Source organism: Desmodus rotundus, chromosome 4 (genome assembly GCF_022682495.2).
Source record: "Desmodus rotundus isolate HL8 chromosome 4, HLdesRot8A.1, whole genome shotgun sequence".
Classification (NCBI taxonomy): domain Eukaryota; kingdom Metazoa; phylum Chordata; class Mammalia; order Chiroptera; family Phyllostomidae; genus Desmodus; species Desmodus rotundus.
Genome location: NC_071390.1, coordinates 89,122,375 through 89,140,895, shown reverse-complemented (window position 1 = coordinate 89,140,895; position 18,521 = coordinate 89,122,375). Strand labels below are relative to the sequence as shown.

At 34.9% G+C, this 18,521-nt stretch overlaps 1 protein-coding gene across 6 annotated transcripts in view; it reads right to left on the bottom strand.

Moving 5' to 3' along the window:
• The window catches only part of SMARCAD1 (SNF2 related chromatin remodeling ATPase with DExD box 1), a 101,476-nt gene that overhangs the window by 21,662 nt on the left and 61,293 nt on the right, over positions 1-18,521 (bottom strand). For all 6 annotated transcript variants that reach the window (XM_024574808.3, XM_024574810.3, XM_045183658.2 and 3 more), the window contains 5 exons: positions 10,977-11,176; positions 3,722-3,812; positions 1,111-1,210; positions 291-350; positions 107-182 (listed from right to left, as the gene is read on the bottom strand). In XM_024574808.3, coding sequence (XP_024430576.2) covers positions 107-182; positions 291-350; positions 1,111-1,210; positions 3,722-3,812; positions 10,977-11,176 — 527 coding nt within the window. The remainder of the gene's footprint in view (positions 1-106; positions 183-290; positions 351-1,110; positions 1,211-3,721; positions 3,813-10,976; positions 11,177-18,521) is intronic.

The window sequence follows — 18,521 nt, the reverse complement described above, 5'->3', positions numbered from 1 at the left end:
TAGCTGCACAGTGTTTAGAATAAACTTTCCTTCACATTACTACTATTTTTTTAAGTTTGGGAGCGGCACAAAATTTCTTTCCAAAAATGTTTTTCTCAATACTTACGTGGTCACTATTACATTGTACTCTTCATATTTACTATGAATGTTGTATCTGATCTGTTTACGTTCTTCTTGAGAACCTAGAATTTAAAACAATATACACATACTGAGTATACTTATTGCACTTTACTAGTATGTTAAAGTTTTAAAGAAATTTTAAGGTTAAAAGCAAAATGACATATTCTTACCATAGTAACAGAGCACCTTTAGAGTAGGGCACCATAAATTAACTTCCCTTAACCAGTTATCTATGAAACAAAAGAGACAGTGCTTGCACCTGCTCCAACAGGACGTGTGTGCAGTAAAACAAACACCACAGATTCACAAGTTTCGCCCAGAAATTATTCTTTTATGAAATAACACAAGGTGAAAAAAATTAATACAAGGTGATTTTTAAAAAATCACGGAGCCTTCCCAATTTTACTCTTGCTGATTACAATTATTTTGAGGTTTTTAGGTGGCATCAAATAAAGGGCAGAGAACCAAACACTGTATTTATAGGGGGTTACTGATTTCCAATTAAAAAGATCTTTAAACTGGTTATTTTTGGTTATGTTCATAAATACATTCTCTCAATCTATTCTAAATCCAATCACTGGAGCAAGAATGTAACAGTAATTTGAGTGGGGATGAAACTTTATACTTTCTGACTCAATAAATGTTTAATTAGAAATTTAAATGCACTTAGTTTCTCTCAGTTATTCATTAAAAATGTTTAAGTATTATGAAAAGAAAATAAATTTAATCAAATGGTCCTTGACCTATAATAATTGACTTATATTTGAGTTATTTTCTTTAAAAGTCTGTATGACAACTAAAGACACATACATACATGAAGGAGAAAAAACTGGTAAGGAGAAAAAACTGGTAAAAAACTTAGTCAACAGACTAAGATAGAAGTTAATATTCACCTCCACACACTAAGAAATCACACATACACACATGGCTTTTCTTCTCCCTCCAGAAAACAGTATACAGTCAAGTGTGGTTGTCCACAGCACTACAAACCTATTGTTGATGCTGGAACAACGATTAAATGAGGACCTTTATTACCCTCCTGATAGAGGTATGCCAGGAATGCAATGGCTTGAATAGTTTTTCCTAGGCCCTGAAATTAAAAGTTCAAAAGACAATATATGAAATGTAAAAATAAACAAAAAAATCCATTTAAATATTGGAAAATACAAAAGAAAAATATCTATTTCTGGTTTTATTTGTTTCTGATTCTCAGTTCTCAATGACAGATACAAGAAACAAATCTCCATATGTAATTACAACTTAGTTTAATGAGCAAGATGATATATCTTAACTGCTAGTTAATGTGACATACGTTAACATGAAAGACCTTTGCATTGCATATACAGGCTACAACTCTGCTAACTATCTACATAAAGCATTATTTAATACACACTGGGTGGAAAGAAGACAATGTTCCAATGACTAATTGCGGTTATACGTATGCCTATTCTATTATGCAACAATTCCATGCCTAAGAATATATTCGGAAGACATGAGAGTGTATTTCCACAAAAAGACTTGGGTAAGAATGTTCATACTAGTTCTATTGTAATCGCCAAACACTGGAAGTAACCTACATGTACATCAACACAAGGGATAGACAAGTTGTAGCATATTTATACTATGGACAACTATATGCCAAAAAGAAAATGCTGATACATGCAAAAACTTGGATGAATCTCAGTAACTTTGTGATGCATCACAAGAACCAGAAATAAACACTATAAACTGCATAGTTCTATTTATATAAAGTTCAAAATCAGAAAAAATTAATATGGTGATAGGTACCCAAATGGTGGTGGTAATCAGGGAACTTTCTAGGGTGACAAAAATGTTGATCTGGGAGGTCATCACATGGGGAAAATTACATAAAAATTCCCTAAGCTGAACATTTGTGATTTTATTGCAAGCAAGCTATATGTCAATAAAGTATTTTTTTAAATAGAAAACTAAAGTGGGTTTTTTTTTAAGGGTACTGAGAAGGTTTTAGCTCCTCAGAGGAGATAAACATTATCATTTGTTAAGAACTGAATCCCCCACCCCCAAATTCACGTGTTCAAACCCCAACCCCCAGTGTTAACTGGCTGTATTTCAAGACAGCCTTTAAGGTAGTTATTATGGTTAAATAAGGTCACAAAGGTAGGGACCCAGTCCCTGTCTTAAAAGAAAAGAGAAAACAAGGATGTATGCACACAGATAAAAGGCCTCGTGAGGACACACCAAAAAGCCGGCTATCTACAAACCAAGCAGAGTGGCCTCAGGAGAAACCAAACCTGCCAACACCTTGATCTTAGGGCTTCCAGTATCCAGAACTATGAGACATAAAATTTCTGCTCTTAAAGACACCCAGTCTTTGACTTTGTCATGGTAGCCCCAACAGACTAAGATACTAACTTATCATAAACATTGTCCTTCACAAGTTACAAAAACAGGTTCACCTAATACACCTCATTTGATACCAAATACAATCTTATGACATAAAAATTATGTTTTACTAATATTGGCTCCAAGAGATTAGGTTATTTGGTAAGGAGCAGACAGCCCATGAAAGGCAAAGTTGGGACTTAAAACCCAGATTCAATTCCCCAGTCCAGTTTTTATACAAGTGTGATGTTCTATATTCTGTATCTAACTGCTATACCTATTTCAAAATCCTACAGATACTATTCACTTTTCTATCAGATAAATAGCACCTTTATGATGCATGTGTGGAAAGAATCAAAGCACTCGAACAGCACTAGAAGTTAATTGGAGAACAAAGACCACTCTCTGTTAATTTTTATTTTGGAAATTAACACACAATGTAATGCAGATGTATTCAATAAACACTTTCTCCACAGAATATGATTCTTTCCTTAAAAAATATTGTATTTATTTTTAGAGAGGGGGAAAAGATGGAGAAAGAGAGGTAGAGAAACACTGATGGTTGCCACTCACATGCCAACTAGAAACCTGGCCTGCAACCCAGGCACGTGCCCTGACTGTGAATTGAACTGGTGACCTTTTGGTCTGTGGGCCAGTGCCCAATCCACTGAGTCACACCAGCCAGGGTAAACATGCCTCATTTTAAATAAATACTTTTTAAAAAGTATAGCTAGAAAGACAGTTAAGGTTAAATACCAAGTTTCTGTGACAGTACCTGGACTACTGGCTATAATAAACTTCCCAAGTCTAGTTCAAGCAAAAAGTGATCTGGGAAAAGATATAATCTCTGAGACATCTAGTGAAAGTAAAATAGCTGAAATGTTGTTGATGAAGTTGCTGATAAATATATACATTTATTTACTAACAACAGGTATCTATGATGAAGTTTAAGGCAGCTATGGAAAAGCGCATATAGTACAATCTCAGTATTTTACATATATATAAATCATATCTTTATTAATTTGATGATGAGATAGACAATGAACCCACATGCACTAGGGGTTGGGGTAGTGAGCAGTCTCGAGCCAAGACAAGCAACAGGAAACCGGGAGGGCAAGAGAGATACAGACAGTGAGGTGAGGAAAATAAACTGCAGAGTAAATGGAAAATTTCATTTTTTAAATGACAGCAAGGATGCTGTTTAATAAGAAACCTGAGAAATAGAGTTATTACTTACCATTTCATCTGCCAATATGCCATTGAGTCCATGCTTATGTACCAGTGCCAACCAATTCAAACCAACCTTTTGATAGGGCTTGAGTGATAAACTGATAAAGAAAGAGTTACCAAATGTTATAGATTTATACTTCTATTAGTTCTCTCACATGAGACTTAGGTTTACAATACACACAGAGACTGGACTAAGTATAATTTATTTTTATGAACTACTTATACTTACTTAAGAAAATGAGCCCAAAATAGAGTATACTTTTTTATCTTGTCAAATCTTATTCTGCATTTGTTGACTTATTTCATCTGGCAATAAGAATTTAAAAAATATTCCCATATTCAGCCATAATGTAATATTACCAAATTAACTAAATAACTACAATATAACCATAACATATTTCTAAGCTAATATTTATGCTAGAAAATTGTACTATACTGATTTGAATTTTAGCACATATAAAAGTATGAGGACAAAAACACAAGCATAATCTGCTACTTTGCCAGGTTGATTTAATAAACACTTTCTGAATGAATGCCAAGCACCTCTCATGTCAGTGGTACATGTATTTGTGTATTTATGTTTGAATTATGTATACATGTAAATTTGACAGACATCAACGAACATTAGAGAGGAGAAAGTAGCAGGCAACTGTGAAAAATCTTTTTTAACTTGAAACAAGTAAACAAATTAACCCCAGGGAATAACTTATTTAGAATGTAATATGGGAGGTTATAATGGATGAAAAAAATAGTTTTTTCTAAAAGTGTAAGCGGTTAACAACTAGTAACAGGGAGAGGAACCAAGATGGCGGTGTAGGTAGACACACTGCGCCTCCTCGCACAACAAGAACTGACAGAGAATCGAACAGCAAGGGGGACCAACACCAAGGAAATAGAAAATAAACATTCATCCAGACCGGTAGGAGGGGTGGAGACGGGCACCGGGGTGGAGAGGACTCGAGTGGCTGTGGCGGGACTGAGACTGGCGGAGTGTGGGACGGATGGCGCAGGCAGTCCGAGCACTAGCCAAGACTCTGCGGCCCCACATTTGCACAGATAAACCCAGAGGGCCGGACTCAGAGTGGCGGAGAGTGGGGCAGGCAGAGTGGCGGGTAGCACCCTGCGGCACCACATTCACCCACAGATAAACCAGACTAATGGTGGGCAGCGAAGCAGACCAAGCAACCCAGGGCTCCAGCACGGGGGAAATAAAGCCTCAAACCTCTGATTGAAAGCGCCCCTGGGGGTTGGGGCGGCAGCAGGAGAGACTCCCAGCCTCACAGGAGAGGTTGTTGGAGAGACCCACAGGGGCCTAGAGTGTGCACAGGCCCACCCACTCGGGAACCAGCACCAGAGGGGCCCAGTTTGATTGTGGGTACCAGAGTGAAGGATTGAAAGCCGGAGGAGAGTGAGGCGGGCGCCATTGCTCCCACTCGGCCCCTCCCCGTACAGCGTCACAGCGCAGTGACCAGCATTACCCCGCCCAGGTGAACACCTGAGGCTCCGCCCCTTAAAGTAACAGATGCGCCAAGACAAACAAACAAACAAAAAATGGCCCAAATGACAGAACACTTCAAAGCTCCAGAAAAAATACAACTAAGCGAGGAAGAGATAGCCAACCTTATCGGATGCACAGTTCAAAGCACTGGTTATCGATATGCTCACAGAATTGGTTGAATCTGTTCGAAAAACAGATGAAAAAATGAAGCCTATGCTAAGAGAAACAAAGGAAAATGTACAGGGAACCAATAGTGATGAGAAGGAAACTGGGACTCAAATCAATGGTATGGACCAGAAGGAAGAAACAAACATCCAACCAGAAAAGAATGAAGAAACAAGAACTTGGAAAAATGAGGAGAGGCTTAGGAACCTCCAGGACACCTTGAAACGTTCCAACATCCGAATTATAGGGGTGCCAGAAGGAGAAGAGGAAGAACAAAAAATTGAAAACTTATTTGAACAAATAATGGAGAACTTCCCCGATCTGGCAAAGGAAATAGACTTCCGGGAAGTCCAGGAAGCTCAGAGAGTCCCAAAGAAGCTGGACCCAAGGAGGAACCCACCAAGGCACATCATAATTACATTACCCAAGATTAAACGCAAGGACCTACATCCAAGATTACTGTATCCAGCAAAGCTATCACTTAAAATGGAAGGGAAGATAAAGTGCTTCTCAGATAAGGTCAAGTTAAAGAAGCTCATCATCACCAAGCCCTTATTAAATGAAATGTTAAAGGGAGTTACCTAAGAAAAAGAAGATCAAAAATAGGAACAGTAAAAATGACAGCAAACTCACAGTTATTAACGACCACACATAAAACAAAAACGAGAGCAAACTAGGCAAACAACTAGAACATGAGGGTTGTCAATAAGGGAGTGGGAGGGGGAGAAGGGGGTAAAGGTACAGAGAATAAGTAGCATAGATGATAGGTGGAAAATAGACAGGGGGAGGGTAAAAATAGTGTAGGAAATGTAGAAGCCAAAGAACTTATAAGTATGACCCATGGACATGAACTATAGGGGGGGGATGTGGGAGGGAGGGGGATGGGCAGGATGGAGTGGAGTGGGGGGGGAAATGGGACAACTGTAATAGCATAATCAATAAATATATTAAAAAAAAACTAGTAACAGATACATACTGAACATGTTATATACAGACACACAGATACATCATTTTTAAACATTATCTCATTTAATCTCTAATGTCCTATAAAAATAGCTAATATCATCATTTAAACAGATGATAAACCTGAGGTTGCATAGCTACAAAGTATATGGCTAAGCTTTTAACTCAGGAAATCCATCTCACTCGGGAGCTGACTCTCCTCTCATTAGGATGGCATACAACCCATACACCTGGAAAACCTAGGACAAGGCCATGCCTCCCATTCTCCAGCTTTTTATCCTGTCCCCTGAGTTTCCTCTTACCCCATCCTACCTGCCGACAGGGAAGGGGTATGGACATAAGTATGTCATAATAAATGGTTAAGGGATAGATTCTGAAATCAAGACACCTTAATTAGAAAAGGGGTACAGATGTAGGATAGAATGACAGCTTTCTTAAATCAGAATCTATGTTTCAACAATGAGGTATGCAATACACAAAACAGTTCTCATTTGAAAAAATTAAAAGTATAGACAGGGGAAAAATCGGCAGTATTGCTGAAGTCTTTAAAGTTCATTTTAAAGTTCATTGCTTTCTTGGACAAACTAATTTCTGTGCCACTACAAAAGTAATAATAAATACAACACATTATCATAGATACTTTAACTTCCAGATCCAAATGAATTCTTTCTGCTTCAACAGTGGTGAGGATAAGTGCTAATACTGGAATGTTTACAGTATTTCAGATACTACGCATCATTACTTCATTTAGTCAACCTCATAAAACAGACACTGTTATCATCCCGATTTCACAGATGAGGAGTTCTCTGGCACTCAGAGAAGTTAAGTAACTTGCTCAAGGCCATACAGCTATCCAAATCCATCTGGGCAGTGGCAGAGCTGATATTCATTCCCAGATCGATCCAGTGCTCAGCCTCTTGCCACTACACAGCAAACATGAAAGAGTTCTCTCTCTCTCACCCACCCACTCAATGGTCTAAACTGAGATCTCTATTATTTTTTAGTCCCATACACTTTCCATGAAAATGATGAAACCTGATGAGGTGGGCATATTACATCCCTTACAAATGCATTCAAGGGCCAACATGCTATCCCACTGTAAATCACAAAGAGCCAAGAAATGTTCCTAACAAATAAAAGTTATTAAATTTCTTCATTACCAACACAAGTTAAAAAACAAATCTATTAAAATATTCACTACACACAAAACTTTAAGAAGTGATGAGGGAATTTTGAGAAGAATCTTACTATACAGAATTTTTCATTCAAAATTGTTTCATCCACAATTGCAACACAGCTCTGGTAGCTGTTTCAATCAGGACATTAAATAGCTTTGAAATATTTGTTTTTAAAATATAAGTATTTGTATGTGTATATTTGCACCTCTGCTAAATTTATCTAAATTACAAGCAACTTTCCATTGCTTATTATCACAACAGTGATGTCTATCACAGATTCTTTCTCTGGAGTGTAAAAGGATCAATGAAAATGTAGTTTAAAAAGTCCTTTTAAACCCAATTCACTTGTGATAAACTTTTAAAACAAGGCAGCTGTGTTTTTTCCCTAGGGCAGTTCTAATATTTAGATGGTATATAATTATACCTTCTTCCATTTATGTTGACATTCTACAGTTCTCCACGATTTTCATATCTGCATTATGTAAATTCTTATGTAATTTGCCAGGGTTATTACCCAAATGATAAAAATTACAGCCCAGGCCTTCTGAATTAGTTAAGTGCTCTCTTTTCAATAGAGGACCTAGAAGTATCTTTCAGGTCTTCTAACTTCCCACTAAAAAACCTAACATTTTAAGGTTTTCTAAGACATTTAAAAGTAAATGAGGCAGCATGTTATTTTGAAGTTACTTGTTTTATTAGGGAAAATCCCTTAAGAGTTACTATGGTTTCTCCTCAGTGTAAAAATTAAATTGGTTTTAAATCTCCTGTCAGAAAAAACCCTGGAATAGAAAGAGGAGGAGTACGCACAATGTATTAAATTTGAGTTTAAATGCAGAGAAATACAGGGCTAGAGAGCCTGGTTTCAAGTAGTTCGAATGAAAGAGATAAAGGATGCTAAGTAACCAAAGGTTTATGCTCCGTAAGTATGACATGGCTGCTGGAAGTACTGCCACAACATTGACTTGTACTAAAATTAGTATCCAAGCTACTCAAATATTTACATCATTGTACTCTGAATTAGTCAAATCACACCTGCAGTATTGATCTGCACTCATGGCACTGTCAAATGGTTTCATAGCGACTGTTTAGATACAGGGTAGGGAACCACCCTGTCAAGTTGAGGGAAAACAAGATCAAAAGGACCTTGTTAGATGTAGCCCAGAAAGACAGAACATACGATTAAATGTTTTATACTGAACACTGAAAAATCTTTTCAGTTAAAAGAGGTAATAAATTTTAGATAAATTGCTAAAGCTTGAGAAATGGCTATATATCTACGACTAGAATAAAATAGGAGATGTACTAAGGTTTTTTGTTTTCCTTTTCCCTTATTGTATATTGTTTTTAATATCAGGTAATTTTAGTTTTGACATTTTAAAATCAAGTTATGAGTGTAATGATTTTGAGATACATATGAGAAATCTTGTATTTTTCCTGCAAAGACCTTATTTTTATGAGGAGTTATTGTATCTCTATTTCCTTTATCTCTAAAGGGCAGTTTTCCTTCTTATATAATTTATATAAATTTGTAATAGGAAAATAAACAGTTAATATAATTTTGCTACAAAGAATTTGTTCTGTTAAGACTGGTTTATTCACCAGTATAGTCTAAGATTTTCCTTTGTGCTAATAAATCCTTTCCAAAGGCAAGGGAACTACTTTCAATATCTGTATACTAAGAAGTACACAGACATCTCGATGCCTGGCCAGAGTAACAAGTAAAATTGCTTGTCCAACTCTTACCTTGGCTAAAAACAAAAACCAAAACAACAAATTTCACCCCCTAAAAGTACATCTATAAATACTCTATAGAAACTATCTACACAGGTTTTTAGAAGTTGTACTTTGGACTAGATCCAACTAAAAAAACAAACACGTAAAAAAACTCCCCTACTTTTATTATCTATTAAATATTCCGTTAAAAATCCTCAATCTAATGGAAAGGATAGTTTATTACCTGATCATACTATTTACAAATAACAGGACTTTGTAAATGTGGACTTAAGAGAAAATTTTTTTTAAAGTAATGCAATAAAGCACTTGATTGTTTAAAATCCAAATTATGATAAAGTAGACTCAACTGGGTAAGTCTTGTAGAGTGAAGAACTCCCCATATCCAATGCTGTAGAACAAGAAGGAGCAGCTCCAACTACACTTTTAGGAGATGGATTTGCTGACATGGCCATAGTTCTTTCTATGCAACAGAGAAAAGAGCTTCTTTGTGGGAACTGCATCACGTTTCCCTACACCATCCCATAGCACCCTAGAAGGGCACAGAAAAGATTGTAGCTTACTATTAAAGGCCAGTAACCACACCTTGACTTTTAATTAACCAATGATCAGCAAATATGCTTTGATCATGAACTTAGAGAACTACCAGAAGTAAATAATCACTAAGGTAATTAATTTTAATGAGAACCTAGTGCTAATCTTATTGAATACCTATCAGAAATATACCCTGAACAGATGTAATTCATTTTTAAAGTTTCATAACACTGCGTAGTATAGATATACCATAATTTATTCTAACTATTCTGATTTTTGGAACTTAAGATTGTTTCCTTGTTTTTCCCACTATAATTATCACCACAGTAAACAATTTTATACCTTTTTTTTTAAAAGGAAGTATTCTGAACAGTTCTGAGTCCCCAAACCACTTAAAACAAAATGAGCTTTTAAAAGAAGTTCAAAACAATCTCTTACATTCCGATATTCCAATACCATGCAAAATGGGAGTGTTCACAATTACGGAATGCTATTTTAATATGTATTAACTGTTTGATCAATGTTTTGGTGAAAATAATTTAGTGTCTTTTTTTTACAAGAATTATGACAACGTATTTACTAAAAGTAACAGTTTTGTAGAATATACCTTTTAAAAGTGCTTTTTATAATTTCTTCTAATGTCATCTATTTAGTGAAAGTGTCTTTTTCATTTTTGATGTGTCTACCCTAAAAAAATATTCACAAATCCGGGCTTTTGAAAGCATTTAAAATATTTAATCATAAATACAGGATATTTTAACCATTTTGTTTTATTTATAATTAAAAAGAAATTGAGCTAATATATACATTTTTACACTGATGCTAGTAAGCAGCTAATTTTTTGAAGTACCAAATTTTGGAAAGGGGTATCTAAAGCCACCCTTTCAGTTTTTGTGACTATTCATGAAATCACCTATCATCAGTCAAGGAAAACAGTGGTTATATAAGACTGTAATATTTCCTCTACCTAATTTGTAATGGTATGATGGAGTAAAATATCCTGATTGGAGGGAGGCAAGAGATCAATGAAAACCAATTCATATACCACTTATAGAAAACACTGGGTTTCCCTTTTGACATTAGTTTTCATTTCACTTCCACATTTAAGTTCCCTAGGCATATTACAGAAATAATTTCAGAAATTTTATGCAACTGAGGTAAAATAATGAATAGGTATATACAACAAATATTACCTTTGATTCAGAATGGAGGGCTGTTCTATGTTCCATCCACCTCCATTTCCAGTAAGCATGGTAACTTGTTTTGTTAATTTATTTGAAATGTCTTCACATTTGTTCATAAGCCTTATAACTACATCCCTTTCTTGGATCAGGGTTTTACAGTGCCATATCAAATCTTCTGATAGGCCATTAGTTTTGGACATCTTTGTGAACTATGGTATAAAAAGAAAATAATTGAACAGTTCAGAGTTAGTAAAGAGAAAGCCAGTACCAACTTAACTTCTTTATGAGGAAAAATATTTAATTTAAACTTTTCCTAATAACCTTAATCAAGTACTAAGAAAACATGATTCTTTATGTTTACATTTAAATACCCATGTTTCACTTTCATAATCTTGTCACCTCAAACTTTGCATACTGACATAAAATATCTTTCTCCCCAAATGCACAATTCCACACTTGTTACTTTGACCCTGGTAGCTATTCGCTTGTAGAAAAAACTCCAAAGTAATTGTTAATGTCTCATGTTTTGTCTTCCAAATCTCAGATTCGCCTTATTACCAAAGGCAATAATATAAACTGTAGTAATTGCGTAGCTGATCTCTTGCTGTTTTTTGTCACTCCCTATAACTACGACATATTACTATAGGGTTAGTCTTCCTAAAACATATTCTCCATCACCTATCATCAGTGCAGTCCGTCAAGCTTTCAAAATGTCAATTATTGTTTGTTATTTGATATTTTATTCTTAAACTGAGATTATTACTTGGAAAGATACTGCATGAATCAAAAGTTAACTATGACGAATTCAATAATTTGAAAAAAATGTTCTAAAAATTATTTTCAATATAACTGTTTTGTATAAATATTCAAAGAATTCTTTTAAAATGTATTTGTATTCAGCTTTCTAGAGGACACAATGAATACTTCATAATGTAAAAGCTATAACAGAATCAAAAATTTTCCATATAGGTAGCTGAAAAAATATATGCTGAAAAAAATCATAAAAAATATTTTAGTGAAAGGATTAGCAAGTCAAACAGAGGTTTGAAAGCATGGGGGGGAGGGGGCAGGATCCCACAATCCAGAATGGAATAAAGGAAAATAAAGTAAAATTATCTGTTAGGATAAAACCACACATGATTTTGATTCATGTGAATCTTATTTAGCATTTGCTTTCAAGTTTAAGAACCACATTAACAACTCTAAATAATCCCTATAATTTTACTAAATTCAGAGAATCACAAGCAATAGAAATTCAAAGCTTATAGGATATACTAAGATAATTCGATAAAAATGAAGTTTATAATAATACATTTTTCATATCCAACTTAGAGTAAGTTGGTAAGAAATAAAATCTCCAATCTATTCCAAATCCATGTTATTAATGTACTACAGGGTTGAAAAATAAAACAAAAATTTACCACTTCAAAAGATAGCATTGTGAAATATAAAGTTATTTGCATACTATACTCTACATTTTTACTAAGTGACCTTGCTCTGTGCTTTCCAGAGAAAAGATTTATATGTAAACAGGAGGATACATGAGAATCAGTGGCTTGAAGATTTTAAGGGGGTTCCATTAGAACAAAAAAAATCTATCTCATGACTACATGTAGTATCTGCGTTTTTGTGATGTGTATATGTGTGTGAGAGAACCAACAAGAATAACCAGAAAATAAAGAGGAACATATATTCTGTGTTTTTCATGTGCAGAAACTACTAGATATCTTTTATTCACTAACTCATTAAATCCTCAGAGCAATTACAAGATCAGTCCATCAACTCTGGATGAATGAACTAAACTTCAATTTCTAAGATCACAAAGCAAGGTCAGGAGATTCTAAAATCCATACTCTTTTCTTTTCAGTATAACTAGTACCTTCCCAAATAGTAAAAATTTAAGACCTTAAAAGTTAAACAAAAACCAAACTGCAGCCATTTACTATACTCCTATTTTTAGCCAGTACTACCCTGACTGGTGAAGGTGCCTGTTATATAGACAAAGTCCCTGTCCTCAAGTGGCTTAGGGTCACTGGAAAAGACAAGCAACAAACACTTTCAGGTGTAACGACTGGTATTACAAAGAAAAACAAATTTCATGGGCACTTTTTTGAAAGGAGACTAATATAACCTAGCATTTAGGAAGTCCTTTTAGAGTAATATGGCCAGAAATTAGAAAGAACCATTTTGACTCACAGATGATCCATTAATTAGATCAGAATCAGAGAAGAGATAAGCTAACATTACAAAAAAGAAAAACACAGACACTATTGTCTTCTGATGAAAAAATACAACACTAACCATGTTATATAGTACTGGTGGGAGCTTTTAACCTTCTAATTATAACTCTACAGAAAATAACTGGTTCAGAAAAACGTGTTCATGTTAAGCTATAACAGGGAGTTTTCATCAGATAAGTCCAGACTGGGAAGCTATAGGAAAAATGACCCAGTTTTTCCTATAATAAAAAGATATTACAGGAAAAGAATGAAAAAGAGATAGGTGTATGAGGAACCTATAGATTAAAAGAATTACAAGACCTATCAAGCAATCTCAATATGTGAACCTTATTTGGTTCTTAACTCTGCGAAACAAACAAAAAAACAACTTCTACAGCATTTATGAAAAACTAGAAATTTGAACACTTGAATGGAAATTTTCTAATATTAAAGAATTATTGATGATTTTTATTAGATGTGACAATGTTATTCTGGTTTTTAGGGATAAAAAACCCCTTTTTTTAGTATGTATTTAAATTTTTAGGGATAAAATGAAGTCTGAGATTTGCTTAAAAATAGTAAGAGATGGAAGGAAGCAGATGGGGGTATTAGATGAATCAAGATCAGACGTAAGCTGGTAACTGAGGCTCATGATGAGCACATTGCGGGGGGTGGTGGTTGGTTCCTTATACGATCCTGATTTTTATGTTGTGTGGGTAATGAAGGGAAGTGCCAAAGGCAACTCTCATTTTAGAATGTTGCAACAGTTTGAGTTGGCTACTGAGATTTTTAACTGAACCTGATGTTTTGGTTAATTTCTGAATTCAAAATTTTAAAATTTAACTGTCTGGGGTTACCCACTCTCCCTATACCGCCTCTCTTACAACAAGCCAGCCATCATTAGAGATGACCCAAATTATTGCTGCTGGTTTAAAATTTAGATCTACCTGAGAGTGATAGGCTGCCCATGAATGTAAAACATCAGCAGGTTAATTTTCAAGGAGAAAGTTTCATTGAATGATGAGTCTATTAGAATCAGGCTCAGTTATGAGTGATAGTAAACCCAAAACATTAGGAGTGTAAATAAAACACGAATCTACTTCTCTGTCATGTAAATGAGGACCCAAGGAAGCAGTTCAGATCTGGTATAGTGGTTCCACAATCAGTAATTCTACTTTATTCTTCAAAATCCTCCATATGTGGTTCCCATTATCACAATGAAATTTCAACCAAGGGAAGAAAGGACCCTCTTAAAGACGCTTCCCCAAAATCATAATATATTTTTGCTTATATCCCACTGGATAGAACTTTGCCAAATTATCGCAAAAGAGGCTGGAAAATGTAGTCTTAATATACTATGGGTAATGTAACCAGCCTTTTTTCTTTTTTTAAAATCTGTTTAAAAGCCTAGAGCAGGTTAAAGAGAGTAAAAAAAAAAAAGACTTGATTCAATATGACTAGAACTGATATTGCGAGAGAAGCAGAGAACAACAAATAGTGTATCAGGTCTGTCCAGAAAAGGTCCAGCCACTGTTAATATAATGAGAACACTTTGCGTGACATCAATATATTCTGGCAGCCAAGAAAAGTGGACTCTTCACACATGAACAATGATGACTTCACTGTACTAGTCAGTGGGGAGGTAGATGACGTCGAGTGAGCATGTGTACTGTGTGGCCATCACATTCAAAATGACTGAGGAAGTACAGCAATGAATCTGCATCAAATTTTGCATTAAGCTTGAACATTCCTCTGTGGAAAATATTCAGATGATTCAGAAGGCCCCAGCTATGGGTAACTGGTGATTGGCAACTTTATCACAACAACATGCCCATTCATGCACCACATTTGTGCAGTTGTTGGCAAAACAACAAACTCACCCAGATGACTCAAACCCCCTACAGCCCAGATTTGGTGCCCTGTGACTTCTGGCTTTTCCCAAACCTCAAATCACCTTTGAAAGGGAAGAGATTTCAGACCATGGATGAGATTCAGGAAAGTAGGACAGGACAGCTGATGGCAACTAGGAGAACCGTATTAGGTGCCTACTTTGAAGGGGACTGAGGCATCATTGTCCCACATACAATGTTTCTTATATTTTGTATCTTTAATAGATGTCTCTATTTTTCATATTATGTGGCCAGATACCTTCTGGACAGACCTTGTATACAATGCTTCCAGTACAAAATATTGTGGCTATCTGCAGTTAACATGTTCCAAGAGCCACGCAATTAAATGGGCTTTTATTTTATTTAACCCTTAGACTTCTCCATAGGTCAGTACCATAATTACACCCCACTTATAGATGAAGAAAGAGAGGAACAGAGACTTTGCTTAAGGTTATATAAACTGCTAGAAAATATCAAAATTGGGATCCCCAACCAGGCAATCTGGCTTTAACCACCTCCTGGGAAATACATGAAGAGGCATGAATGAAATTCAGAAACAAGATTCAACACCAGAGGGACAACAGGATTCCTTAGGATGTCAAGGAAAGGAGAACCCAAGGCCACAGCGACCAGCTGGCCTGTAATCCCACCAGTCTAATTCAGGGCAGGTCACAGACTCTAAAAGACACTTCCTCGAGAACATAAAAACTGACAGGATACTTGAAGTGTCTAAAATGTGAGGGGAAATTTGGGCAGCTGGGGAGGAGTTTAGAGTTGAAGTAATAATTATACAGAAAACTAAGCACACAGAAAAATCAAGACTAATAACTAGAGAAAACAAAATGGTGAGCAAGGAAATAAAGTAATCATGTAGTATTCTACATGGCTCACCTCTGAAAGGCATTTACCTAGTCATAACAATGTAGATACTAAAACCTCCGAATTCACCATGTTGACTCACGTCAGTAGGGTTGGAAAACTGGGAACGGGCGCATGAAGTGAGACAGACCCCGAGAAGAGAGCTAACCTTACAATAATGTCATGGTGTCCCTGAGTGTCAATATGTTATGTCAATAGATAAAGCCCACAACCGAAAAACAAAAAATAGTTCTATGTTTGTATTACCTAGAGATAGGAAAGTGGTAAGAATCAGACTAAAAAAGTGAAAGAAGTTATCTGTAGTGTGGAAAGTAGGCTGGGGAAGGGGATAGATATGGATTAAGGGGCAGTAAAAAGCCTATAGAATTATTTAACTTGTTAATCTAAATACATGCATAAATAGTAAAAACCAAAATATTTTTTAAAACCCTAACATTTAATTTCACAATATCTTCACTAGGTGTGTGTGTGTGGGGTGGAGAGGGTGTGGTAACACAGGTGTTGGTCCCATGGGTGTTGGTACTTAAGGAAAGGTGTAAGAATCTACTCTACTGTTCTGTTGCAATTTTCTAAAGACAAAAGCACTTAACAATCCTGTAAGTTACTCTGCTTCACCAAACTTACCAAATACAACGTATTTGTAAATGAACGATGTACTAGTAAATCTAAAGTTACTGATGACATAGAAAATGATCCTATTTACATAACATGAAATACAAAAATGTATGTATAAATATGTGAATGCTCAATAATTATTACGTGGTGGGAATCTTTGGTAGAATTTTGACTACGCTTTACTTTCTTCTCTGTTCTTGCAAGCACTGTTTTAATTTTAGACAAGGAAAACAAATCATTCTCTAAAAAAATGATAAAGTTATTTTTCCAGAGGGAAGAAAAGAAAAAAAAAAGTAATTGCTACTTGCTGGATAATTAATAACATTTTTAAAAAAAGAACATCAATATGGCCCTGATTACTACCTCTCTGATGAGAAACTCAAGTATCAGTCTTAAGAACTTTTTCCTTTAAAAATAGTCATAAACTGAAGTACCTCTCTCTTGCCACAGTGTGTCACTCTTACAGTACTAACACTGAATTCCTACAGGAAGGGGGAAATTGTTTTAAACGTAGATTTCATTCCTAATCTAACAAGTAACAGTATAGAAGACAGAGTACTAATCTTATTCATTGCAATAAATACCTGTCAGCACCCTACAAAGTACTCAGAATAAATTTATAATTTTTAAAAAATGTTTGTCAAACTCATAAAAATTAAAACAAAGCTGAATACTGTGATCTTATACACAAATTTGCTGAAGACATCCTATCAGGAAGAAAGCATTGCGATGCTTCACATGACAGATTTAGACAGAACTTCGTAATATTGATGAAAATAAGGCAAAAAAAGAAAACCTGTGGTCTGTGTTCTAAGTTACTAGTAGATGGGAACAGCTCAGTGAAGAACTAAGTAAACTAAAAAATAAATTCAACCTAGGTTGCTTGGTTAACAGTCAAGAAAAACTGTATCTATACTGATCTAAATGTTAAGTAGATGCACACATGAAGTTTTTAGGTTGAGCTATTCATGAATCAGTTACTCATGAATAAAGCATATAGATATAATAGCATCTCTACCCTACTTCGCACAAGGCAATCAAAAATTAAGTGGTTAGTAAACTGATGCCATCAGATGTGTGAAATTTGGCAATAAAAATCCCAATTTTACCACATTAACAGTACATGTTTTAAAACTAATGACATTTTTGGCTTGCTCTATTTCCAAAGTCTACATGATTTAATGATGTGGTTTCTTATAATAAACACATACTTTACTCCTAAGCAGAAAAATAAGTAAAATGAAAAAATTATGAAGACAACTTAACAATATTTAAGTGTTCATTCAAAGGAAAAAAATGGGTATAAGGCTGCAAACATTCAATTCACTGAGTTTGTTAAATAACCAACTTTTCGTCATGTAAAATGAAGGTGACTAGAACATGTGAAAGAGCATTTTATTTGATTTTTTAAAAGTGTAATTCTCTAACAAAAAAGTCCTAATAATGATGCATGACTTTTCAAATTCTGTTTTAAAAGGCAGTGTTAACATAATTTTCACATTCGAATTATTTTAAAAATAAAATAGGACAGTAAAATTCTCATGGTTGCATTTAACCTATCAATGTTATAGAGACATCAGTTTTAGCCAAATCATAAATAAAATGTATGTGTAAATGATTTGTTGGCTCACTATGCATTTTAATGAAATAAAAAAAATAACCAAATTCTAAATCCTTAAGACTAAATAAGCTTCAACAATAAGGTTAAGAGTTTACTTAACTTTTGCATGCTGTTCTTAACATATAATGTAATTTTCATTCATTATGACTGAGTAATGTAATTAAAATTTCAACTAATTCTCATAGGAATTTCTAAAAACAGTAGCTATAAAAACAAAAGTAAATTTCTTCTTTTGTTTCATTTTGAAGTTGTTTACAAGTACATTATCAAACCTCTTTGATTAACAGGGAAGGAGTAAATTACACAGCTTTTTACCAAAATATTCAACTTT